The 21,650-nt window shown below is 45.5% G+C and overlaps 1 protein-coding gene across 1 annotated transcript in view; it reads left to right on the top strand.

The window, feature by feature from the left end:
* LOC126299343 (protein tyrosine phosphatase domain-containing protein 1-like) overlaps window positions 1-21,650 on the top strand; it is a 584,390-nt gene that overhangs the window by 307,230 nt on the left and 255,510 nt on the right. The window contains exon 5 of the mRNA XM_049991191.1: window positions 1,136-1,258. Within this exon, the coding sequence (XP_049847148.1) occupies window positions 1,136-1,258 (123 nt within the window). The remainder of the gene's footprint in view (window positions 1-1,135; window positions 1,259-21,650) is intronic.

The raw sequence follows: 21,650 nt of genomic DNA, 5'->3' as shown, positions 1-21,650 counted from the left end.
CACCCATTAACATGCAAGACAAACTGTGGGATGGACCCTGCCCAGTACATCAAAAAACAAGTTACACCAGTTTACATGGAACCAAACCGATACATCACTGCGCCTAAGATAGGGCAAAATTAGCAACACCTCAGCTTTCAGCACGACAAGACACGGGCTCCCTCAACTGCTGACGGCATTTGCCGCTCCCAGTTCGCTGTCATCAACCCTCTGTCCAACTCAGCCTCAACAGCGAATTCCCGTCCACTGCCCGGTGCCGCGAGATGCCACCGTTTCCGCTAGAGGGAGCAAAGACCGTAACTGCCAAGTGACTCAATGACCCAGAGTGGTGCTAACCTTCGCCAAATAAAATCGTGCCATCCTTAGCACAAACATAATTACGAGGGCATGCTAAAAATTAACTCCTCCGAAATGTGAAAACGCTTACAGCTTTTTAAATAAAACAAACATTATTAACATTCTACATCTCCATTCTTAATGTCTACATATTTTCAGCTTTCTGCCGCTAGAGGGCTCCGGATTGTAGTGTGTAACATAGCGGTATGTAACGTAACGATGTCGGTGCATGAGATACGGCGTGCGCTGTAATCGAGTTCCGATATCGATGAGTTCGTCCACACATTGAACATCCTCTCCTTCAGCGTGACAATGCAAGATCACACACGAGTGCTGCGACATCTGCAACAAACCGACACCTTGGGTTTCCTGTTATCGATCATCCTTCATACAGTCCCGATTTGGCTCTATCCGATTTTCATGTTTCCAAAATTTACAGAACACTTTCGAGGACTTCACTTTGGTAGTAATGAAACGACGCAAAAGAGGCGAGACAGTGGCTCCGTCAACTGGCCCCTCGTTGGGACAAATATGTTCGTCACCAGAGTGACTATATTGATAAATAAATACGTATACATGAATAATAACGATGTAGTATGTTAATAATGTTTCTTTAAGAGTTTTCAAATAAAAAATTCGACAGCATTACTTTTCTTCACGCCCTCATATTTGACAGCAATCTAATCACATATGTCTTGAGTTTTGGAGATTTAGCATGTATGAGCAGTATAAGTTGTCATTCAACACGAAGAGTTGCGCTGCGTAAATAATTGAGTTCGATTTGTTGCTTATTTTGCAGTTTACTTCTACAACTTCGCGTGGCGAGACTATGGTGAAGCGACAACCACTCACCTGTTGGACATGGTCAAAGTCATGGCCTTCGCCTTAGAAGAGGGCAAGGTAGCCATTCATTGTCATGCTGGTAAGCAAGAGCAGCTGATATTTCTTAGTGCCTGTTATAGAATAGACGAACTGAATGTCGGACTGATATGACTTCCCTGCTTCGTAAGGCATCCCCATATTGCAATTTTCTAAAATAAAGACATGGTTGGGGACCGTGGCACTGATATGAAATAAACTGTTGATGGTTTTTGTTTGTTTTGTTTTATTTCAGGGCGCAAAACAGCGAGGGTTATATGCGCCCACTGTTGATAGTATACAGCAACCAGCCACAAAATAAAGCAGCCTAAAAACCAATTTGTGACTGGTTGCTGTACACCCTCAACAGTTTATGCCCATATTACTTAAAGTGTAAGACTGATAACAGTTCGTGGCCTGCCTATGTGCTGTGCAGTTGTATTCAGTGAGTTAAAGTTTATATAGCAGTTTGCACTTTTGTTACTTTGATTGTTAATGTTGCGTTCAGCGCCGTCTGAGAGACAACAGAACTTGTTTTTGTTCTTTTTAGTGTATCGTAGCTTTAGTAATGTAGAGTTTCGCCGCCTGTAGAGCCACAATCGAGAAGGTTGAACGTTTAGACAGCCAGTTTGTACTCTTAGTTCGTTCTCTCCCTGTGTGCTGTGCAGTTGCGTTCAGTAAGTCAGAGCAGCTTGAGCTTTCCACCTCAGAAGCACCACAGTCGGGTAATTTTCTCTTTTGCAAAGGTCTGTTTGTATTTTCCCCTTACTTCTCACAGAGTTGTTTGTCTTTTTGAGATTCTATTGAGTTCTTTTACAAGGTACGGTGTGGTAGGGACTGTACTTCTTGTGAGCAGACAGAAGAACTGGCTGCTGTTCGTAAACAGCTGAAAGCTGCGTTGGCCACGGTCGACAGGCTTCTGGCTGCTGGTCAAAGCTGTGGCGCCATCAGGGTGCAAGTAACTTGCAACAACGTTGGTGCCGTTGGAATAATCTGGTGACCTGGTTGTCGCTTCGTTTTCTGATATACGTTAGCTGACCAGTTCATCTTCACTCGAGAATTAGTGGAGGACATTGGGGGGTTCGCACGTCATTGCGTGGAAGGCGGAAGGGGAAATCGGCCATTCAGCTGGTTACTTAAACCTTAGCAATAGATATGAAGTGGTACCTAATGCTGATAACATTTCTGAGCCAGCAAGGGGTGCTTTTCCTGTTGGGCCGGCGGCCGATTTTGCCGCCCCGTCCGGACAAGTCCAGAGGACTGGTATGCTAGTCATTGCCGAGCGAGGTGCACGCTGGACTCGCATTCGGGAGGACGACGGTTCAGTCCCGCGTCCGGCCATCATGATTTAGGTTTTCCGTGATTTCCCTAAATCGCTCCAGGCAAATGCTGGGATGGTTCCTTTGAAAGGGCACGGCCGACTTCCTTCCCTGTCCTTCCCTAATCCGATGAGACCGATGACCTCGCTGTCTGGACTCCTCCCCCAAAACAACCCAACCCAACCGTAGTCATTGGGACCTCCAACGTTAGGAAGGTAATGGACCCCTAAGGGAAGTAGCATGTAGGCGCGAAAGAATGCCAATGTGCACTCAGTGTGTTTGCCGAGGGTCTCGTCCGTGACGTGTAGGAGGGTCTGTGGGCTGTTGTCGAGCGCACTGGGTGCAAACGACAGCAAATAATGGCACATGTTGCCGCGAATGACGCTTGCCGCATGGGTTCTGAGGCCATCCTCGGTTCCTGCCGGCAGATAACTGATTTGGTGAAGGCAACTAGCATCTTACGCGTTGTGTAGGCTGTACTGACTGTTTTTAGCATCGTACCCACGATGGCATTTGACACCGTTCCGCACTGTCGTTTAATGAACAAAATAGAGCTTACGTAATTTCGGGCCAGACTTGCGATGGGATTGAAGACTTCCTCACAAATAGTACTCTACATGTCTCTCTTAATGGAACAAAATCGACGGATCTAAAGGTAATTTCCGGAGTACCCCAAGGAAGTGTGACAGGACCGTTACTGTTCTCAATGTATACAAGTGACCTAGTAATAAGTGTCGGAAGCTCCTTGAGATTGTTCGCAGATGATGGAGTTGTCTAGAACAAAGTAACATGGCCAAAAGACGCTATCGATTTGCAGAATGACCTGCAGAGGATTGATGACTGGTGCAGGCTCTGGCAGTTGACCCTGAAAGTAAATAAATTAAATATATTATGCATGCAATGGAAAACAAAACCACCGCTATAACTGCACTATTGATAAAAAATTGCTGGAAACATCCTCTACCGTCAAATATGTGTGAGTAATCATCCAGAGCGACCTTAAGTGGAACGGCCACATAAAACAAATAGAAGGGAAAGCAGATGTCAGACTGAGATCCATAGAAAGAATCTTAAGCAAATGCAATTGATCCGCGAAGGGAGTAGTTTACAAGGAATTCGTTTGAACGAGTCTTGAAAACTGTTCATCACTATAGGATCCCTGCCAAATAGGACTGATAGAACAGACAGAGAAGAGCCAATGCCTAGCGATGCGTTTCGTTACGGGATCGTTTAGTCGCTTATTTATTTATTTTATTTATCGTATGACAATACAGACACATAACAAAGAAACAGACAAATCACTAATATAACAAACGTTAATTATTGCAAAACAAACATTGCTAATATAGTAAAGTTTAAGGATTACGAACAAACATCAAGTCTATTAATATAATCTATCAACTCTGGAGATGCGAGCAGGAAGTCGTCGGGGCTCCCATTATAGGCCCTTCTGGAACACTCTTCAACAATGTGGCTGATGGTCTGATTTTCTCCTCAGTGACACTGAGGGGATGGTGTTTTACCCCATTTATACAGGGAGTAAACACATCTGCCATGACGAGTTCGAATCCTATTTAGAGTGGACCACGTTTTGCGGGGTAGGTCAAAACCAGGTGGCTTTTGTGTGATGCAAGGCATGTTATGATTTTGCCATGCGCTCCATTTTTCAGACCATGCGTTTGTGATACTGAAACCTTCTTGTACACAGGTCCGCACTATTCTTGTTGGCGGGTTCCTAGATCGAAGCCTATTAGGTTTTGCAGCCTCAGTGTCTTGGTGGATTGTCAGGCTTCGATTTACTATGATGTTTTTGTATTAACGTACAAAGGCGTCAGTACGTCGCAGGTGTTGCGGCGGGATGTGGCTTAATATTGGGAGCCATTGCGTTGGAGTGGGTTTAATTACTCCAGAAATCATCCTTAGAGTGTTATGCAACTGGACATCCACCTTTTTTACATGTGGTCTCTTTACCCAAATCGGAGCACAGTATTCGGCAGCCGAGAATACAGTTGCTAAAGCAGAGGTGCGGAGAGTGGAGCCCGTTGCTCCCCAGGTAGTACCACAGAGCTTTTGAATAATGTTGTTTCTTGTCTTTAGTTTTTCGGCAGTCTTTGTTAGGTGCTCTTTAAAAGATAGTGTTCTGTCCAGCGTCATGCCAAAGTTCTTCGGAGTTTTAATGTGCCCGAGAATGGTGTTTTGAAATCGAATGTTGAGAGCGAGAGTGTTACGGAGATGCTCAACAAAATCCAGTGGCAGACGCTACAAGAGGTTTACTGCTGAAATTTCGAGAGAGGACTTTCCCGGAAGAGTCGTACAACGTGTTACTCCCTCCCATATACATCTCGCCAAAAGACCACGAAAAGAAAATTCCAGAAATTAGTGCTAATACAAAGGCTTACCGACAATAATTCTTCCCACGCGCCAATCGCGAGTGGAACAGGGAAGGGGGGATCACTTAGTGGTACCAAACGTACCCTCCGCCATACTCCTGTAGGTGGTTTGCGAAATATCATGCAGATGTAGATTTAAGTAACGTGTTCCAAATTGATGGAAAGCGAAAAAAAATTGTGACATGTGATTTCTTTCTTGACTGCGTCCAAAGTTTCCATATGCATTAAAAATCAGTTTTCAACACTTATTTATAATTAATTCTTCAAGAAACATAAAATCGAATGGAAAAATACGGCAGAGATTACATCTTTTTTTTCAGACAATAGTAAGATGCTCGAAAGTATACTTGCTTAAACACTGAACCACATTTGCTACACGTAACCATTTAAAGCACACGAGGCCAAAAATTAATTACTTAGAGCAGACATCACGCTAACACCGTCCCTATTCTTGATAATGGCCTTAGCTCGGCGAAGAACGGAGTCTGCAAGTTTCTTTGGGCATGTCATATCCAGCTGGTGATTACATCCTGTATAGCTGCCGAATTGCGGGGATGTTGATTGCTACGTTCCAGCTCCTGTTCCAAATAGTCCGAGACGTTGGCTGTGGGATTAAGATTGTGTGATTTAGCGTTTCAGTCGATGTGCGACAGCATGCATGAATCTTCGTCAAACCAGGTACTTATGTATGCAACGCTGTGGGGACTGTTGTTGTCATCTTGGATGTTGAGAGAATGAGCAGCGTACTCATTTTAAAGAAGTAGAAGAACGGGCAATACATGGTCACTGACAATGTTGTTATAAACGTCCTGGTTCATGTTCACGGTATTTTGAGTGAGTAGGCCCAAGTCGTAGTATGAAAAACACCCGCAAAGCCTCACAGAACCACCTTCAGCCTGAAGTTCCCCTTCCACACATTGCAGGTTAAACGCTCAATTGAGACGACGAGGCAAAATCGGTTCCTGTTGATGCCGCATTTCACCCGAAGCTTTTGGAAGGGAAGTTCAAATGGTTCAAATGGCTTTGAGCACTATGGGACTTAACATCTATGGTCATCAGTCCCCTAGAACTTAGAACTACTTAAACCTAACTAACCTAAGGACAACACACAACACCCACGAGCTGCGGACGGAAGGGAAGTCACGTAGCGTGAGTCTTTCACAAACCACTACAAAACACAATCACATACTATGAGATCAGGAGAGCTTACACGTCAATGGTGCAGTGCACCACTCACACTGTAAGGAGATGTAGTGCCGTACGCTCGACGAAAATCATTCCGCGTAATTGTAATGAGTTGCACCTGTTGAAACGGAGAAAGCCAAACGTATTTTGTTTCTGTGTTATCGCCCTCTCGCCTCGGTACCGCGCGTGGTGGCGCAGTGGTTAGCACACTGGACTCGCATTTGGGAGGACGATTGTTCAATCCCGCGTCCGGTCATGCTGATTTAGGTTTTCCGTGATTTCCCTAAATCGCTCCAGGCAAATGTCAGGATGGCTCCTTTGAAAGGGCACGGCAGACTTCCATTCCTAATCGGATGAGGCAGATGATCTCGCTGTTTGGTCTCTTCCCCCAAAAAACCCAACCTCCAACCCTCTCGCCTCGGCGCACATTACCTGTTGGACGGGCGCGTTAGTTACACCATGGAGTCCCTTCCAGCAACCACATAAACCAGCAGATCATAACTAGCGCCAAGGTAAAATTTAATTTCGCTGCATAAGGTAAAATTAACCCCAAGTTCTTATCTTAATTTGTGTAGGAGATGCAGTTTTGCGTAAAAAGTTGAACCTCTTTGAAACACCTTACACTGTTCAGCCAGAACATTATAACCACCTGTCTGATAGCCGATGTGTCCACCTTTGGTACGGATAACAGCGCCGTCTTGAGTGACCAAGCGGTTCTAGGCGCTACAGTCTGGAACTGCGCTACCGATACGGTCGCAGGTTCGAATCCTGCCTCGGGCATGGATGTGTGTGATGTCCTTAGGTTATTTAGATTTAAGTAGCTCTAAGTTCTAGGGGACTGATGACCTCAGAAGTTAAGTCCCATAATGCGCAGAGCCATTTGAACCATTTGATAACAGCGGCGACGCGCCGTGGCATGGAAGCAATGAGGCCTCGGTAGGTCGCAGCAAGGAGTTGGCATCACATCTGCACACACAAACCGCCTAATTCCCGTAAATTCTGGGGAGGCTGGTGATGACCCCTGGCGCCACATTCAGTCACATGCCAGATGTGTTTGATCCTGCTGGGGGGCCAACACATCAACTGGAACTCGCCACTGTGTTCATCGACCAAACCATCACACTCCTGGCCTTTTGACATGGCACATTATTTTGTTGAAAAATGCCACTGCCGTTGGGAAAGGTGATCGTCATGAAGGGGTTACGTGGTCTGCAGTCAGTTTACGATACTCCTTGATAGTCATGGTGCCTTGCACGACCTCCATTGGAATGTGAATGTTCCTCAGAGCAAAACTGGGTCCCCACCATCTTTTCGCCGCACCACAGTACAGGTGTCAAGGAGCTGATCCCCTGAAAGACGACGGATTCACACAACCTCATCAGCATGATGAAGAAGGTATTGAGATTCATCAGACCATGTAACTCTCTTCCACTGCGGCAACGTCAAATGCCGATAGTCACACTCCCACTTCAGTCGTAGTTGCCGATGTCGTGGTGTTAATATTGGCACATGTATGAGTCGTTGGCTGCTGACGCCCGTCGTTAGGCGTGTTCGGTGCAGTTGTACTCTGCCCAGCATTAAAGTCTGATGTTAGTTCCGCCTCAGTTCGTCCCATGTCCTGTTTTACCAGCCTGCCTGGCCTACGGCGCCTATACGTGGTTCCACCCTGGTTTCGCCACGTGTTGAAGACACTCACCACAGCTCTCCTCGAACACATTCCGAAATGCTCGTGCCGAGCTCCTGGCCTTCACGATTTGCCCTCGGTCAAACTCAGATAAATCGTGCGCCTTCCCTTCTCTGCACTCGGACAGCACGCTCACTGACACTACATGCACCGTGCGTGTGTCTGACTAGCAGTCATTGCTTGCCAGGTGACGCTGCTACCGCCTGGACGGGCTTATATCGATAGTAGGACGATGGTCATAATTTTCTGGCTGATTTGTGTATATTCAGTGTACTTGCTCTTACATTCTGCAGTGGGTTTTAATAAGGTTGAATGTGTCGGTATAGGGGAGCATAAATAGTCATACAGTGACAGTAGTGTGATAAGAGACTTTAAAACTTTCCATGCATCGTGGAGGATGAATATCAGTTTTTAGTGAGTGATGGCTGTGGAAGCTACTGTCAATTAGTGTGCGTTTGGCGCCGCCATCGTTCGCATTGGGGCTGTTGAAAGGACACCTAAGCCACAGCCCGATGCGGCATGGTCACGAGAGCTATCGCTGCTCTCACCCTACGAACCTCGATGTGACGTTCGAGCTCCGCACGCAAGTGTTTGGAAATGTGCGAAGAGGCTACGAACTTTTGAGACTGTAATGGCTTGGCTGGCATACGTCATTAGAAAGGCGTGCCGAATAGTAATTCTTCATGATTTTTGTTCTGTTCTCAAAATCGGTTGAGGTGTTATATGTCACGCATTCGGTCGGCATTCCCGCTTCGGTGACGCTAGTCGCAACCCGCTGCCGTTAGGGGACTTCGAACTGTAGCATGTAACGTGGTGGTGTGTAACGTAACTATGTAAGTGCGTGAGAAACAGAATGCTGTAATTGAGATTCGAATTTGAAAGGTTAGTCCTCACATGGATCACCATTTCCTTCAGCATGGCAATGACAGAATACTCATTAGCACTGCGACATCTGCAGCAATCCGATGCCTTGGGTTCACTGTCATCGATTGTCCTCAATACAGTTCCGATTTGGCCCCATCCGATTTTGATCTGTTACCAGAACTCAAAGAACGCCTTTGGGATCATCACTTTGGCAGTAATAAAGTGGCGCAAGCAGAGGTGAGGATGCGGCTCTGTCAACAATATCAAACGTTGCCTCTGTGCACTATGGGACTTAACATCTATGGTCATCAGTCCCCTAGAACTTAGAACTACTTAAACCTAACTAACCTAAGGACATCACACAACACCCAGCCATCACGAGGCAGAGAAAATCCCTGACCCCGCCGGGAATCGAACCCGGGAACCCGGGCGTGGGAAACGAGAACGCTACCGCACGACCAAAATCAAACGTTCTGCAGTGACAGTATCAGTATACTGGTTTCTCCTTGATAGAGATGTGTTTGTCGCCAGGATGACTATGTTGACAATGGTTGAAATGGCTCTAAGCATTATGCGACTTAACATCTGAGGTCATCAGTCCCCTAGACTAAGAACTACTTAAAGCTAACTAATCTATGGACATCACACACATCCATGCCCGAGGCAGGATTCGAACCTGCGACCGTAGCAGCAGCGCGGCTCCAGACTGAAGCGCCTAGAACCGCTCGACCACAGCGGTCGTATGTTAACAATCATATACCAAGACATGAAGAATAAAGATGTAGAATATTAATGAAGTTTATCTTATTTAAAAAGAACGTTAAGAGTTTTCAAATAAAAAATTCGGAGAAAGTAATTTTCAGCACGCCCTCCAGCTTTTTTGTAACCAGAGGCGGTTCTCCCTGTGGTGCAACTTACACTTGAAAGATTCGTGCTCGAGAATACTTTTCAGCTTTAAATATTTCAAATTAAAGCTCCCACATTCACCTACATGTGCAGCAGATAATTATTATTAGTTTATAATTATTATTAGTTTATATGCACACTGGACAAAGTATTAGTCTCCCCCAGGAGACAGCTGGCTATTACGTTGTAACACTGTCTCTAGCCTGATAAACGCCTCAATTCGACAAAGAAGAGAGTCTACAAATTTCACCAGGTATGCTTTATCCAGCTCAAACCAATAATTGATGATTACCTAGAGTGATGTGCCAAATTTTTGTGATGTTCATTTTAGCATTTCACCCACTCTTACAAATGGTCTGTAACAGCGTATACTGCATGGTAGCAGCGGGCGAGTGATTCTTTGCTGGTTGTCGGCGATGAAATGGGTGAAGAAGACAGCCAGTCAGTTAATGGAACACTTTATTGATGAACATTAACAGATGTGGTTCAGCACATCCGAACAGGCAGAGGGCAGATGACGGGAGGTGATTGTCGGACCCCGGCACACCAGCACGGGCTTGCCGACGCAGGCACTTCCCGTGGATGGTAGCAGCGGCCTGGCTACCACAGCATGTTGGCAGGTGGAGGCTGATGGCTGTGGGGTAGCGAAGCGACGTGCCTGTGCCTCAGATGGACACTCAGGCAGCGTTCGTCGGTCCGCGGACCGGCGGCGACGACCGACACAGCTTGCGCGTCATTGGATGGCCCAGCTGTGACGACTTGCTGACGGTCTCGTCTTATTGGTTTAAGTTCCTTTTCCATGCGCCGACAGTTGTGTCCTGGTGTGGCGTAATCAGTTGGTCCGTCGATCATGCGGAGGGAGTTTGCGTGGCGTCTCTCATGCAGAAGCACTGGCTACACAAGCTGTGTTTGTTGACACTACTGAGTTGGCAGGGCATTGACCAGTAACTGTGGCCTAGTTTCAGTTGCTGTGCTGCAGTTCTGGCTGTTAGTGTTACAGCCATTACATGTCCGAGATACTGTCTGTAGTATTATCATCGGGTGATTTATTGGATAAGTTGAGGTATGGTAGGACGCCTGAGTGACATCAAAGTAGGAATGTATGCATGCAACCCTGTGAACTTGACTGTTGGCATCGTAGAAGATGGAAGTGTACAGCACAGTCATCATGAAGATTTAGAAGCAAATCTAAGACTTGTTAACCAAGACTGTTTCAACAGATATTCTGGTTTATGCTCATGGGAAACTGAATGAATGGGTGCAAGTGATAGTTCGAAACACGCCCGCAAATCATCACAGAACCGTCTATGGCCTGAACTATACCCACTTCACACTGCCGATTTTATAACTCACTTGACTGTTGGTACACGTGAAGCCTTGTGTGATTTACAAATAGATAAAATAGCGACTTGCTGGACCACATTATAGGCGTACAGTCAGCTACTCTCCAGTCTCTGTTTATTTTTGGTCCATTGAAGACGTGTACCGTTACGTGCAAATGTGAACTGTGTCCTTTTGTGAGGTACCGAGTATTTAATGCATACAGTTACATTGCAAGTGTTTGCTCAGAAGCTAGTTGAGATGGTCCAGGACTCACTGACATCAGCAATCCTTGTCATGTTTGATACAGATCGTCAGTGACAAAGAGTGACATTCGTCTTCTATCCTTGTCAGTAAGAACCTTTTTACAACCATCGTTGTCATGGTGTGTGGCACACATTTCCTTGTAAATGTGTTGGACCGTCTGCGTTATTCCACCAAAAAACGAGTAAATTCATTCACAGTACCGCCAGGGGCATGCCCAAACGCAATAGTTTCTTCCTGCCATTCTGTCACGTTTCCACATTGACGTATCTTACTGTGTTGACTTCAAATAACGGCCTGATGCATACACCATTCCACTGATATCACTTATGTTAGTGGTGCAGCGTCACATTACACACCATCTATAGACTTCTTAATAAAAATCCCGCTTTGTCATCTTTCCTTATATACAACATGTGGATGGCGTTACTCCTACTTTGTTTGTGCTGTTGTACTGACACGCTAATCATTTGGATATCAAACCATGTATTATACTTCATGCCAGTTTAACGTTTGTTGCCTGCCGCCTTCATGGTATAGCAGTTTAGAAGATTAGATACACTTCACTTCGCAGCTAAAACGTCAGCCAAACCACTTTTATTATGTTACAGGAGGCTGTAATGGTACTTGAATTACGTAACCGTTACGGCACCTCACCTGAACCTCTCGATACCAGCAGTATTCTACTGTGTTTCTGTAAAGTAGTTGACATATTTCTGAGACAACATTCAGATTTTATTTCATTAATGTAGAGGTACTTTGATACATCGATATGTTTATATAGCAATGATACACTCCTGGAAATGGAAAAAAGAACACATTGACACCGGTGTGTCAGACCCACCATACTTGCTCCGGACACTGCGAGAGGGCTGTACAAGCAATGAGCACACGCACGGCACAGCGGACACACCAGGAACCGCGGTGTTGGCCGTCGAATGGCGCTAGCTGCGCAGCATTTGTGCACCGACGCCGTCAGTGTCAGCCAGTTTGCCGTGGCATACGGAGCTCCATCGCAGTCTTTAACACTGGTAGCATGCCGCGACAGCGTGGACGTGAACCGTATGTGCAGCTGACGGACTTTGAGCGAGGGCGTATAGTGGGCATGGGGGAGGCCGGGTGGACGTACCGCCGAATTGCTCAACACGTGGGGCGTGAGGTCTCCACAGTACATCGATGTTGTCGCCAGTGGTCGGCGGAAGGTGCACGTGCCCTTCGACCTGGGACCGGACCGCAGCGACGCACGGATGCACGCCAAGACCATAGGATCCTACGCAGTGCCGTAGGGGACCGCACCGCCACTTCCCAGCAAATTAGGGACACTGTTGCTCCTGGGGTATCGGCGAGGACCATTCGCAACCGTCTCCATGAGGCTGGGCTACGGTCCCGCACACCGTTAGGCCGTCTTCCGCTCACGCCCCAACATCGTGCAGCCCGCCTCCAGGATGAGCAGCAGCAATGCTTCCCCTCTTGAAGGTGGAAGACGGACAGCATCCAGGTCGCACAGGTCAAGCCTTCAGCAGACCTGCAGGGTGATGCCAGCCTCTGCCTCAGAAGTTGGCAGTGCAGCTGGCTGCAGCAGCGTCCTTCCAGCCAGATTCATGGTTCTGTAGACGGTCTAAGACAGCTAGGTGTACTGAGGGTCCACTTCCAAAGCCTCTCCTCTCACTGTGTAGTTGCATCTGCCTCATGGACTGAGTCTTCGCAGAGGGTAGGCGGCAATCAGACTCAGTAACCTGACATTTGTTAAGAAGGGTGGGTTATTTATGCTGGCGTTTCCCGTGCGCTTTGCAGCAGTGGGGAGGCTATGACATCATGTGTCCTGGTTTTCCATCGCTGTCAGCTCTTCTAGTTTCAGACTTTAGCAGCTCCACTTTTCATAGGCCTTTTTCTGATGCTTCGGCGCTGGAATACATATTGTGTTGAATCTAGCCTTCTTTACGACACTCTTCTTTGTCACTAGTGTGACATTATCTCTCGGCTTCCATGACGTCATTACGCTTTGCTTGCAGACGTAGGCGCTTGTTTGTTCTCCTATGCTGCAATAACTTTCTTGTGGCGACTGACACAGGTGGTTTGGCTTCCAGGAGCTGCCAAGGTAGAAATTGGATGAATTTTTAGTGTCGGCCAGGGACAATATCCTGGAGCGTATCAATGTGCTGCTCTTGCGGACGATCACAGGACTTAAGTTGCATCAACGTGTTGCCCTCGGCTTCACCTCTTGTTGAATCCTCCTCATCTTGCATTCCCCTTTACGGTGCGACATATGCCTACCTTGATCCAAACACGGGACTTTATGTGTTTAGACTTTTTTATCACGAAAGGTACAAAAAAACTCTGTACGTTACTTGCACTGAAGGTTACTCCCACAAAACGTCTCTCTCATTCGATTCCACAACGACTAAGCACCGATAGATTACCTGGAGAACGTAAAGATTACGTTCAGAGTGTCTTCGAATTACTGAAGCCTCTTACGACTCAGAGTGATGCTTGGGGTCCACCCCAAGATGCGACTGAATACATGGCGGATGCTGTGAGTAGGAGGACAGTGGGCGTTCTTGTCCAAATTGCTGACATCACTGTCACCATTCCTGGAGTTCTAACATCTTCACATCCAGACAATTGCACCATTTCCATGACATCAATATGTCACTGTCCTGTGAAGGCCACCCGATGCCACATGCCACAAATCACCCACACTCCTCCCACCCTTGCACCCCACACTCTCTGCCCCCTGTGCTCCCCCCCCCTCCCCCTCCACGCTCTTGTACCCCTGAGTACTCTAATTAATACCCATGACATGCCATTTAAACAATTAACCACAACTGTCATACTTAATATAAACAATTTGCTGCCGCTGCCACCACCAATCTTGGGTCTCATGTATTGTAGAGAAGTTTTGAGATGGTGAAGCCTTCAATTGTGGCATCACGAGAATAACTTGTGCACATTTTACTCACAAGTTTGACGGCTAAGTATAAGAATAACTGGCTACATTACCAGGAGCTTCATTGTAAATTATTGTAACTAATATGTGTGATATTCGAGAATGCCTACCACAAACCGCAAAAGCTATATATGATCACCCATTAATATGCGCTTTAATCACATAACAAATGTAATGACTGTCGCTGTGCTAGCACAGTGCATATAGCCATCCAAGATGCTCTACAGAAACAGCCATAAATATATTTTACATATTGTCAATAGATATATGGTATTCATTAGTGCTTACAGACTAGTACAGCACCTCACACACATCGCAAACATCACACATAAATGTTACAATACACAGAAAATGCAGGATTCCCCCTTCTCCCCTACTGTGAGCAGTGGCGTTACCTTGTTGAGTTGACATAATGATCCCCTTGGCCAATCGATACTGGGCCAAGGGCACCAATGGTGTGCAAGCTCGACCCCTCCCCCCCACCCTTCGATTAATTTTAATTTTTATAGTTCAATTGCAAGATGGCTGTCATTTGATATCTGCACTTTGTAGCGAGATAACCTGTATGAAATGCCTGCATCGAGCAGGTGGGCAGAATGATATGATGGCTATCAATAAGTATTTTCTCCATCCATGTATAGCTGTCTGCCGCTCATGGTCTCGTGGTTGTGTTCTCGCTTACCAACCATGGGGTGCCAGGTTTGATTCCCGATGGGGTCAGGGAATTTCGCCTGCCTCAAGATGACTGGGTGTTGTTGTGTCGTCTTCATCATCATCCATCCTCATTATGGTCAGAGGAAGGCAACGGCAAACCACCTCCATTAGAACCTTGCCTATTATGGCACTGCAGGTCTCCTATATCGATCCCCTATGCTCTGTCAAGAAGCATGGGACTTCATTTCCATTTTCCATATATAATTATTGTTATTATATATGTGTGTTTTGTTATACTTAAGTTTTATTAATGTTACAGAATACGATCCAATGCTGGATGAGGACTATCAGGTGTTCTGCAGTGTGCTACTGGCTGAACCACCACAGCAACAGCAACAGTCACTAGAGATATCTTCCCAAACTATCAGATCTGTCGTCATTCGACCATGTTGCAAAATAGGTGTGGCCATAATTTGAGTCTCACCTAAGCGCTAGCAGAATACTGCTATTTGCCAATGTGTACAATTTGACTGCAAGTCAATCTAAACATGTGAATGTATGCTCATCACCCTACTTTGATGTTGTAATTTAAACAGAGTACGTTCAATGTCTTCGTACAAGGCTGCGGTATGTGTGGTACAATTGGGACTATCTGTGTAGTATGATAGAGTTCATAGAGAGAAAGTTAACTGAAAATAACCAGTCATATGCTCAAATTAACATCAGTAAGCAGCAGGGTGAGACTCCAATTGTCGAGCCTGCCGCGGTGGCCGTGCGGTTCTAGGCGCTCCAGTCCGGAGCCGCGCTGCTGCTACGGTCGCAGGTTCGAATCCTGCCTCGGGCATGGGTGTGTGTGATGTCCTTAGGTTAGTTAGGTTTAAGTAGTTCTAAGTTCTAGGGCACTAATGACCACAGCAATTGAGTCCCATAGTGCTCAGAGCCATTTCAATTGTCGATATGTGTGGAGAGCCAGTGCTTGAGTTAAAATCTGAGGGCGCAATCATACACACACATCAAAAATAGTTTTGCTTCACCCATGTTCTCAGAACTCCTGAAGATAGACGTTGACTGTGGATACTGTATCACAGAGACAGTCCATTTGACTATTCAGGGATGTCACTAAACCACCCAAAGATGTAAACAACCATGCATGAGCAGCGCCTATTAAACGGAGGAGCTCCGACAGCCAATCAGTTCCAGTCATTCGACCAGGAAGGAGGTACACAGCTAGTGTTGTCTGAAGTTCAACCATACCTAGATGGTAAATACTACGGTTCGATCGCATCCGCATTGTTACTTTGTGCCAGGAAGGGCTCTCAACAAGGGAAGTATCTAGGCACCTCGGAGTGAACCAAATCGACGTTGTTCAGACATGGAGGAGATACAGAGAGACAGGAACTGTTGATGACATGCCTCGCTCAGGCCGCCCAAGGGCTACTACTGCAGTGGATGACCGCTACGTACCGATTATGGCTCGGAGGAACCCTGACAGCAACACCACCATGTTGAATGATGCTTTTCGTGCAGCCATAGGACGCTGTGTTATGACTCAAACTGTGCGCAATAGGCTGCATGATATGCAACTTCACCCTTGATGTCCATGGCGAGGTCCATCTTTGCAACCACGACACGATGCACTACGCTACAGATGGGCCCAACAACATGCCACATGGATCTCTGAGGACTGGCATCACGCTCGCTTCACCAATGAGTGTCGCATATGCCTTCAATCAGACAATCGTCGGAGACGTGTTTGGACTCAACCCGGTCAGGCTGAACGCCTTAGACACATTGTCCAGCGAGTGCAGCAAGGTGAAGGTTCCCTTCAGTTTTGGGATGACATTATGTGAGGCCGACATACTTCGTTGGTGGTCATGGAAGGCACCGTAATGGCTATGCAATACGTGAATGCCATTCTCCGACCGGAAGTGCAACCATATCGGCAGCATATTGGCGAGGCATTCGTCTTCATGGATGACAATTCGCTCCCCCATCGTGCGCATCTTGTGAATGACTTCCTTCAAGATAACGACATCGCTCGACTAGAGTGGCCAGCATGTTCACCAGACATGAACCCTATCGAACATGCCTGGGATAGATTGAATAGGGCTGCTTATGGACGACGTGACTCACCAACCACTCTGAGACATCTACGCAGTATCGCCGTTGAGCAGTGGGACAATCTGGACCAACAGTGCCTTGATGAACTTGTGGATAGTCTGCCTCAACGAATGCATCAATGCAAGAGGACGTGCTAGTGGGTATTAGAGGTACCCGTGTGTACAGCAATCTGGACTATCAGCTCTTAAGGTCTCGCTGTGTGGTGGTACAACATGCAATGTGTGGTTTTCATGAGCAATAGCAAGGGCGGAAATGATGCTTATGTTGATCTCTATTCCTGTTTTCTGTACAGTTTCCAGAACTATCAGAACCAAGCTGATGCAAAACTTTTTTTGATGTGTGTGAGTTAAACATTCCATTATGGTGAATTTTAACAACTTGTGCAATGCTTAAGCCATTGTGACAGACAGACTGAGCCACTAGTGTCCTTATATTCTTAACAACTGAAATCTGGACTCATCTACCAGGCCACTGTTTTTCAGTCTACTAGGGTCCAACCGGAATGGTCACGAGCTCAGGAGAGGTGGTGCAGACGATGTTGTGCTGGTAAAAAAAGGCACTCATGTCGGTCAGCTGTAGCCATTGCACATTAACGCCACTTTTCGCCGCAATTTTCTAGTGGATACTTTCGATTTATGTCCCACATTGATTTTTGTGGTTATTTTACACAGGGGTGCTAATCTGTTAGCGCCAACAACAATGTACAAAAATTGTTGCTCTCAGTCATTAAGAGAAAGCCATCAGACCGTATGTTGTCTGAGCTGATACGTAATGCCTGAAACATTGTATCCTTTGCACACTCTTGAAACAGTGGATTGCGGAATATTGAATTCCCTAATGGTTTCCGAAATGGTATGTTCCATGCGCCTAGCTCCAACTACCATTCCACATTCTTAGTCTGTTAATTTGCATCATGTGGCCATAATCACATTGGAAACCTTTTCACACTCATCACCTGAGTACAAATGACAACTCTGTCAATTCACTGTCCTTTTATACCTTGTGTACACAATACTACCGCCATAGGTATATGAGCATATCGCTACTCCGTGACTTGTTTCACCTCAGAGTAGATAACAATTATTTGGACAATATTGAAAAAAAATGAATAATTGTGTGTGACACTGTATGTATAAGATGTTCAACAAAAAATTTAATTACTCTTATTTCTTTATACACTACCCTATAAGCTATAAATTTCATAGTGAAAAAAGGATTAGAGGCTTTTACGTATAATAACATCGATATATAATAATTAGCTCACAGTTTATCATTAACAAAACATTTTTCAAAGTTATTTACAATGAAAATATTTGTTGGAAACAAAAGATTGCTTATATATGCAGCGATGTAATTTATCAAGTGGGAAATACTGTATGTGATTGCAGTAATCGAAAATAGTCTTCATCACCTATGTAGGTAATAAATGCATACAAACCGAGTTTTTTGTATATAGAAGGCAATTATTTGAGACAAAAATATTACAGGACAGAATGTATGTAGATTTATGCCAGTGTATATACACTGAAGCGCCAAAGAAACTGGTATAGGCATACGTATTCCAATACGGAGATATGTAAGCAGACAGAATATGGCGCTGCAGTTGGGAACGGGTATATAAGACAACAAGTGTCTGGCGCAGTTGTTAGGTCGGTTACTGCTGCTACAGTGACCGGTTATCAGGATTTAAGTGAGTTCTAATGTGGTATTATAGTTAGTGCACAAGTGATGGGGCATAGCATCTATGAGGCAGCGATGAAGTGAGAATTTTCCCGCACGACCATTTCATGAGTGTACCATGAATATCAGGAATCCGGTAACACATCAGATCCCTGACATCGCTGTGGCAAGAATAAGATGCTTCAAGAATGGGACCAACGATGACTGAAGAGAATCGTTCAACATGAAAGAAGTGCAGACTTTCCGCAAATTGCTGCAGATTACAGTGTTGGCCCATTAACAAGTGTCAGTGTGCGAACCATTCAACGAAACATCATCGATATGGGCTTTTGGAGCTAGAGGCCTACTCGTGTACCCTTGATGAGTGCACGACACAAAGCTTTATGCCTCATCTGCATCACTCAACAACTACATTGGACTGTTGATGACTAGAACATGCTACCTGGTCACCGAGTTTTGTTTCAAATTGTATCATGCAGATGGATGTGTATGGATATGGAGACAACCTCATGAATCCATGGACCCTCCATGTCAGCAGGGGACTGGTCAAGCTGGTGGAGGCTCTATAATGGTGTGGGACATGTGCAATTGGAGTGACATGGGACCCCTGACGCAAAGCTTTATGCCTCATCTGCATCACTCAACAACTACATTGGACTGTCGATGACTAGAACATGCTACCTGGTCACAGAGTCTTGTTTCAAATTTACTCTGACAGGTGACACGTACGTAAGCATCCTGTCTGATAACCTGCACCCATTCATGTCCATTGTGCATTCTAATGGACTTGGGCAATTCCAGCAGCACAATGTGGCACCCCATACATCCAGAATTGCTTCAGAATGAGTCCAGGAACTCTCTTCTGAGTTTAAACACATCTGCTGGCGACCAAACGTCCCAGACATGAACATTATTGAGCATATCTGGGATGCCTTGCAACGTTCTGTTCAGAAGACATATCCACCTCCTCGTACTCTTACGGATTTATGGACAGCCCTGCAGGTTTCATGGTGTCAGTTCCCTCCAGAACTACTTCAGACATTAATCCACCTCCTCGTACTCTTACGTATTTACGGACAGCCCTGCAGGTTTCATGGTGACAGTTCCCTCCAGAACTACTTCAGACAATAATCGAGTCCATACCACGGCGTTTTGCGTCATTTCTGCGTACTCGCGGGGGCCCTACACGATATTAGGCAGGTGTACCCGTTTCTTTGGCTTTTCAGTGTAAATAAATAATATTATTTCCTACAAAACTGTTCTTTCTGCAGCACTTTGTAGTTCAAGATGTTGATTCGAGACGTTATAATCCAAGATGGTTGACTTGGGGATGCCAGTGGTGGAGGAAAGAATGCCACTGGTTTCATAAGCCAATAGGGAGTAAGAGGTATTTACTCGACTGCAGTTCCTTTTGGTCTGCTCCCACACAGAATTTAGATGTACCGCCTTTTCCAGCTATAGCTCAGAGGCACTGTGTCACTATAAATCATGTTAGTGTTGAGCTGCATTTATACCTGTGCAACATTCTAAGCACACTAGCCGCATGTGTCTGTTATACAAAGAGACCAGGTGGCAGATGCACTCAAGAAATCTCACGCATGCCCTTGAATTGTCCACACAGGCCACCGTGTGCAGGTGCAGTCTACTCATTACAGACGGGGAGTCATGTGCCTCTACTTGTGCGTGGGCAAGCACAGCCTCACAGCAACTAGTCACAAAGTGCATAGGTGTAAATGCACATTTAGTCTGAGCATCAATAGCAGCAGCATCAGTGTTAATCTGAAAGTTGATGGCAACTGATTAGTAATCTGTTGAACATCTGACTGAAGGTAAGGACGAAAACAAAACTTCTAATTCTTAGGAAGAGAGGTTTGTGTAGTGTGAGAGTGCTCGCCGCAACGTTTTTCTCTTATTTACAGAAAAATGTTTTATTGCCAAGGAGTATGCTGGCAATGCATGTATCGATTTCAGGTGCATCTGTAAATCGTATAAAAGTCAGGAGTAGAGCCTGTTGTGGCCCACTGTATGACTGTTAAGGATTCTGCACTACAGGTCATTGATTTGTTGCAAAGGAACTTGCTTTTCGGTTGTTGAATGATGCCTGAAGTAGCATGATTTCGTTCTGCAATTGACAATGCTCTTCTATGAACTGGATGTAAGGTCTGCAAACGTATTAACAAAGAGTCATCGCCAGCATAATATGGACTTAGCTGGTGTGCCATTGGAGATGGCACTGAAAGATATATCCTCAGTTATTTCAGCCAAATCAAGTGTCTTCGTAAAGGGCGTGGAGAAAGGGAAGTGGGTGAAGGACTTGTTGAAATGTGAAATTGTTGGAATGGTGGTGGTGTGATCATTGCTCATGAGATCTCTCATATGATGGAATATAAGCAAAGAAATTTAATTTTTTATGTTGAAATACGTCTGAGTGAATTAAACCTTGTTGCCAAACAATGAAATGCTATGATTTTTTGTGAAAATTACAACTGTAATGTATGTCACAGACTTCATGCAGAACTCCAGAAAATAATGATATCCCGTATGCGTACTCATTATATCTACTGAGTCGCATCCCCTGCGGCAAAGCGATAACGGTTAAGGTCATTGGCTGCACAGCACGTTGCCATTGATTACGTAAATACCATGTTTACATAGAGAGGAAACCTGGAGAAGGAAAGTGTGAGGGCAGGGCTAGAAATGAAAACTCTACTTTGACAGACCAATATGTAGTAACTGCCTTGCAGCATGACTGAAACTGTGAATACTCATCACTGTAAGTGTTATGTACATTGAATTCTATACTGTGTGATTTATGTGTGTGTTTTGCATTTAATAACTGATAAGAATTCGATGTCTACATAAAATAACGAATGGTAGGTACTGTCTCCAAGGCATTGGCGTGGTTACCATGTGTCCCAGCCGAGCAGAGGGATTAGAGTTGTAACATCATTAATGTAGCAGAAAAGTGGAGCTGTAGCCTCCCTATTGACTCAAGTGCTTCATGCCTGGATCATGACATGGATCAACAACAAGCTACCACCCCTGAATTCCATTCCACCAAGTCCTATACTGCTGACTTAGTGCCAAACCAGTTCAGTCTGTGAATAATTCATCATAAAGTT

Source organism: Schistocerca gregaria, chromosome X, assembly GCF_023897955.1.
Source record: "Schistocerca gregaria isolate iqSchGreg1 chromosome X, iqSchGreg1.2, whole genome shotgun sequence".
Taxonomy (NCBI): domain Eukaryota; kingdom Metazoa; phylum Arthropoda; class Insecta; order Orthoptera; family Acrididae; genus Schistocerca; species Schistocerca gregaria.
Note: the sequence above shows the minus strand (reverse complement) of the source record. Positions and strands in the feature narration are given on the sequence as shown.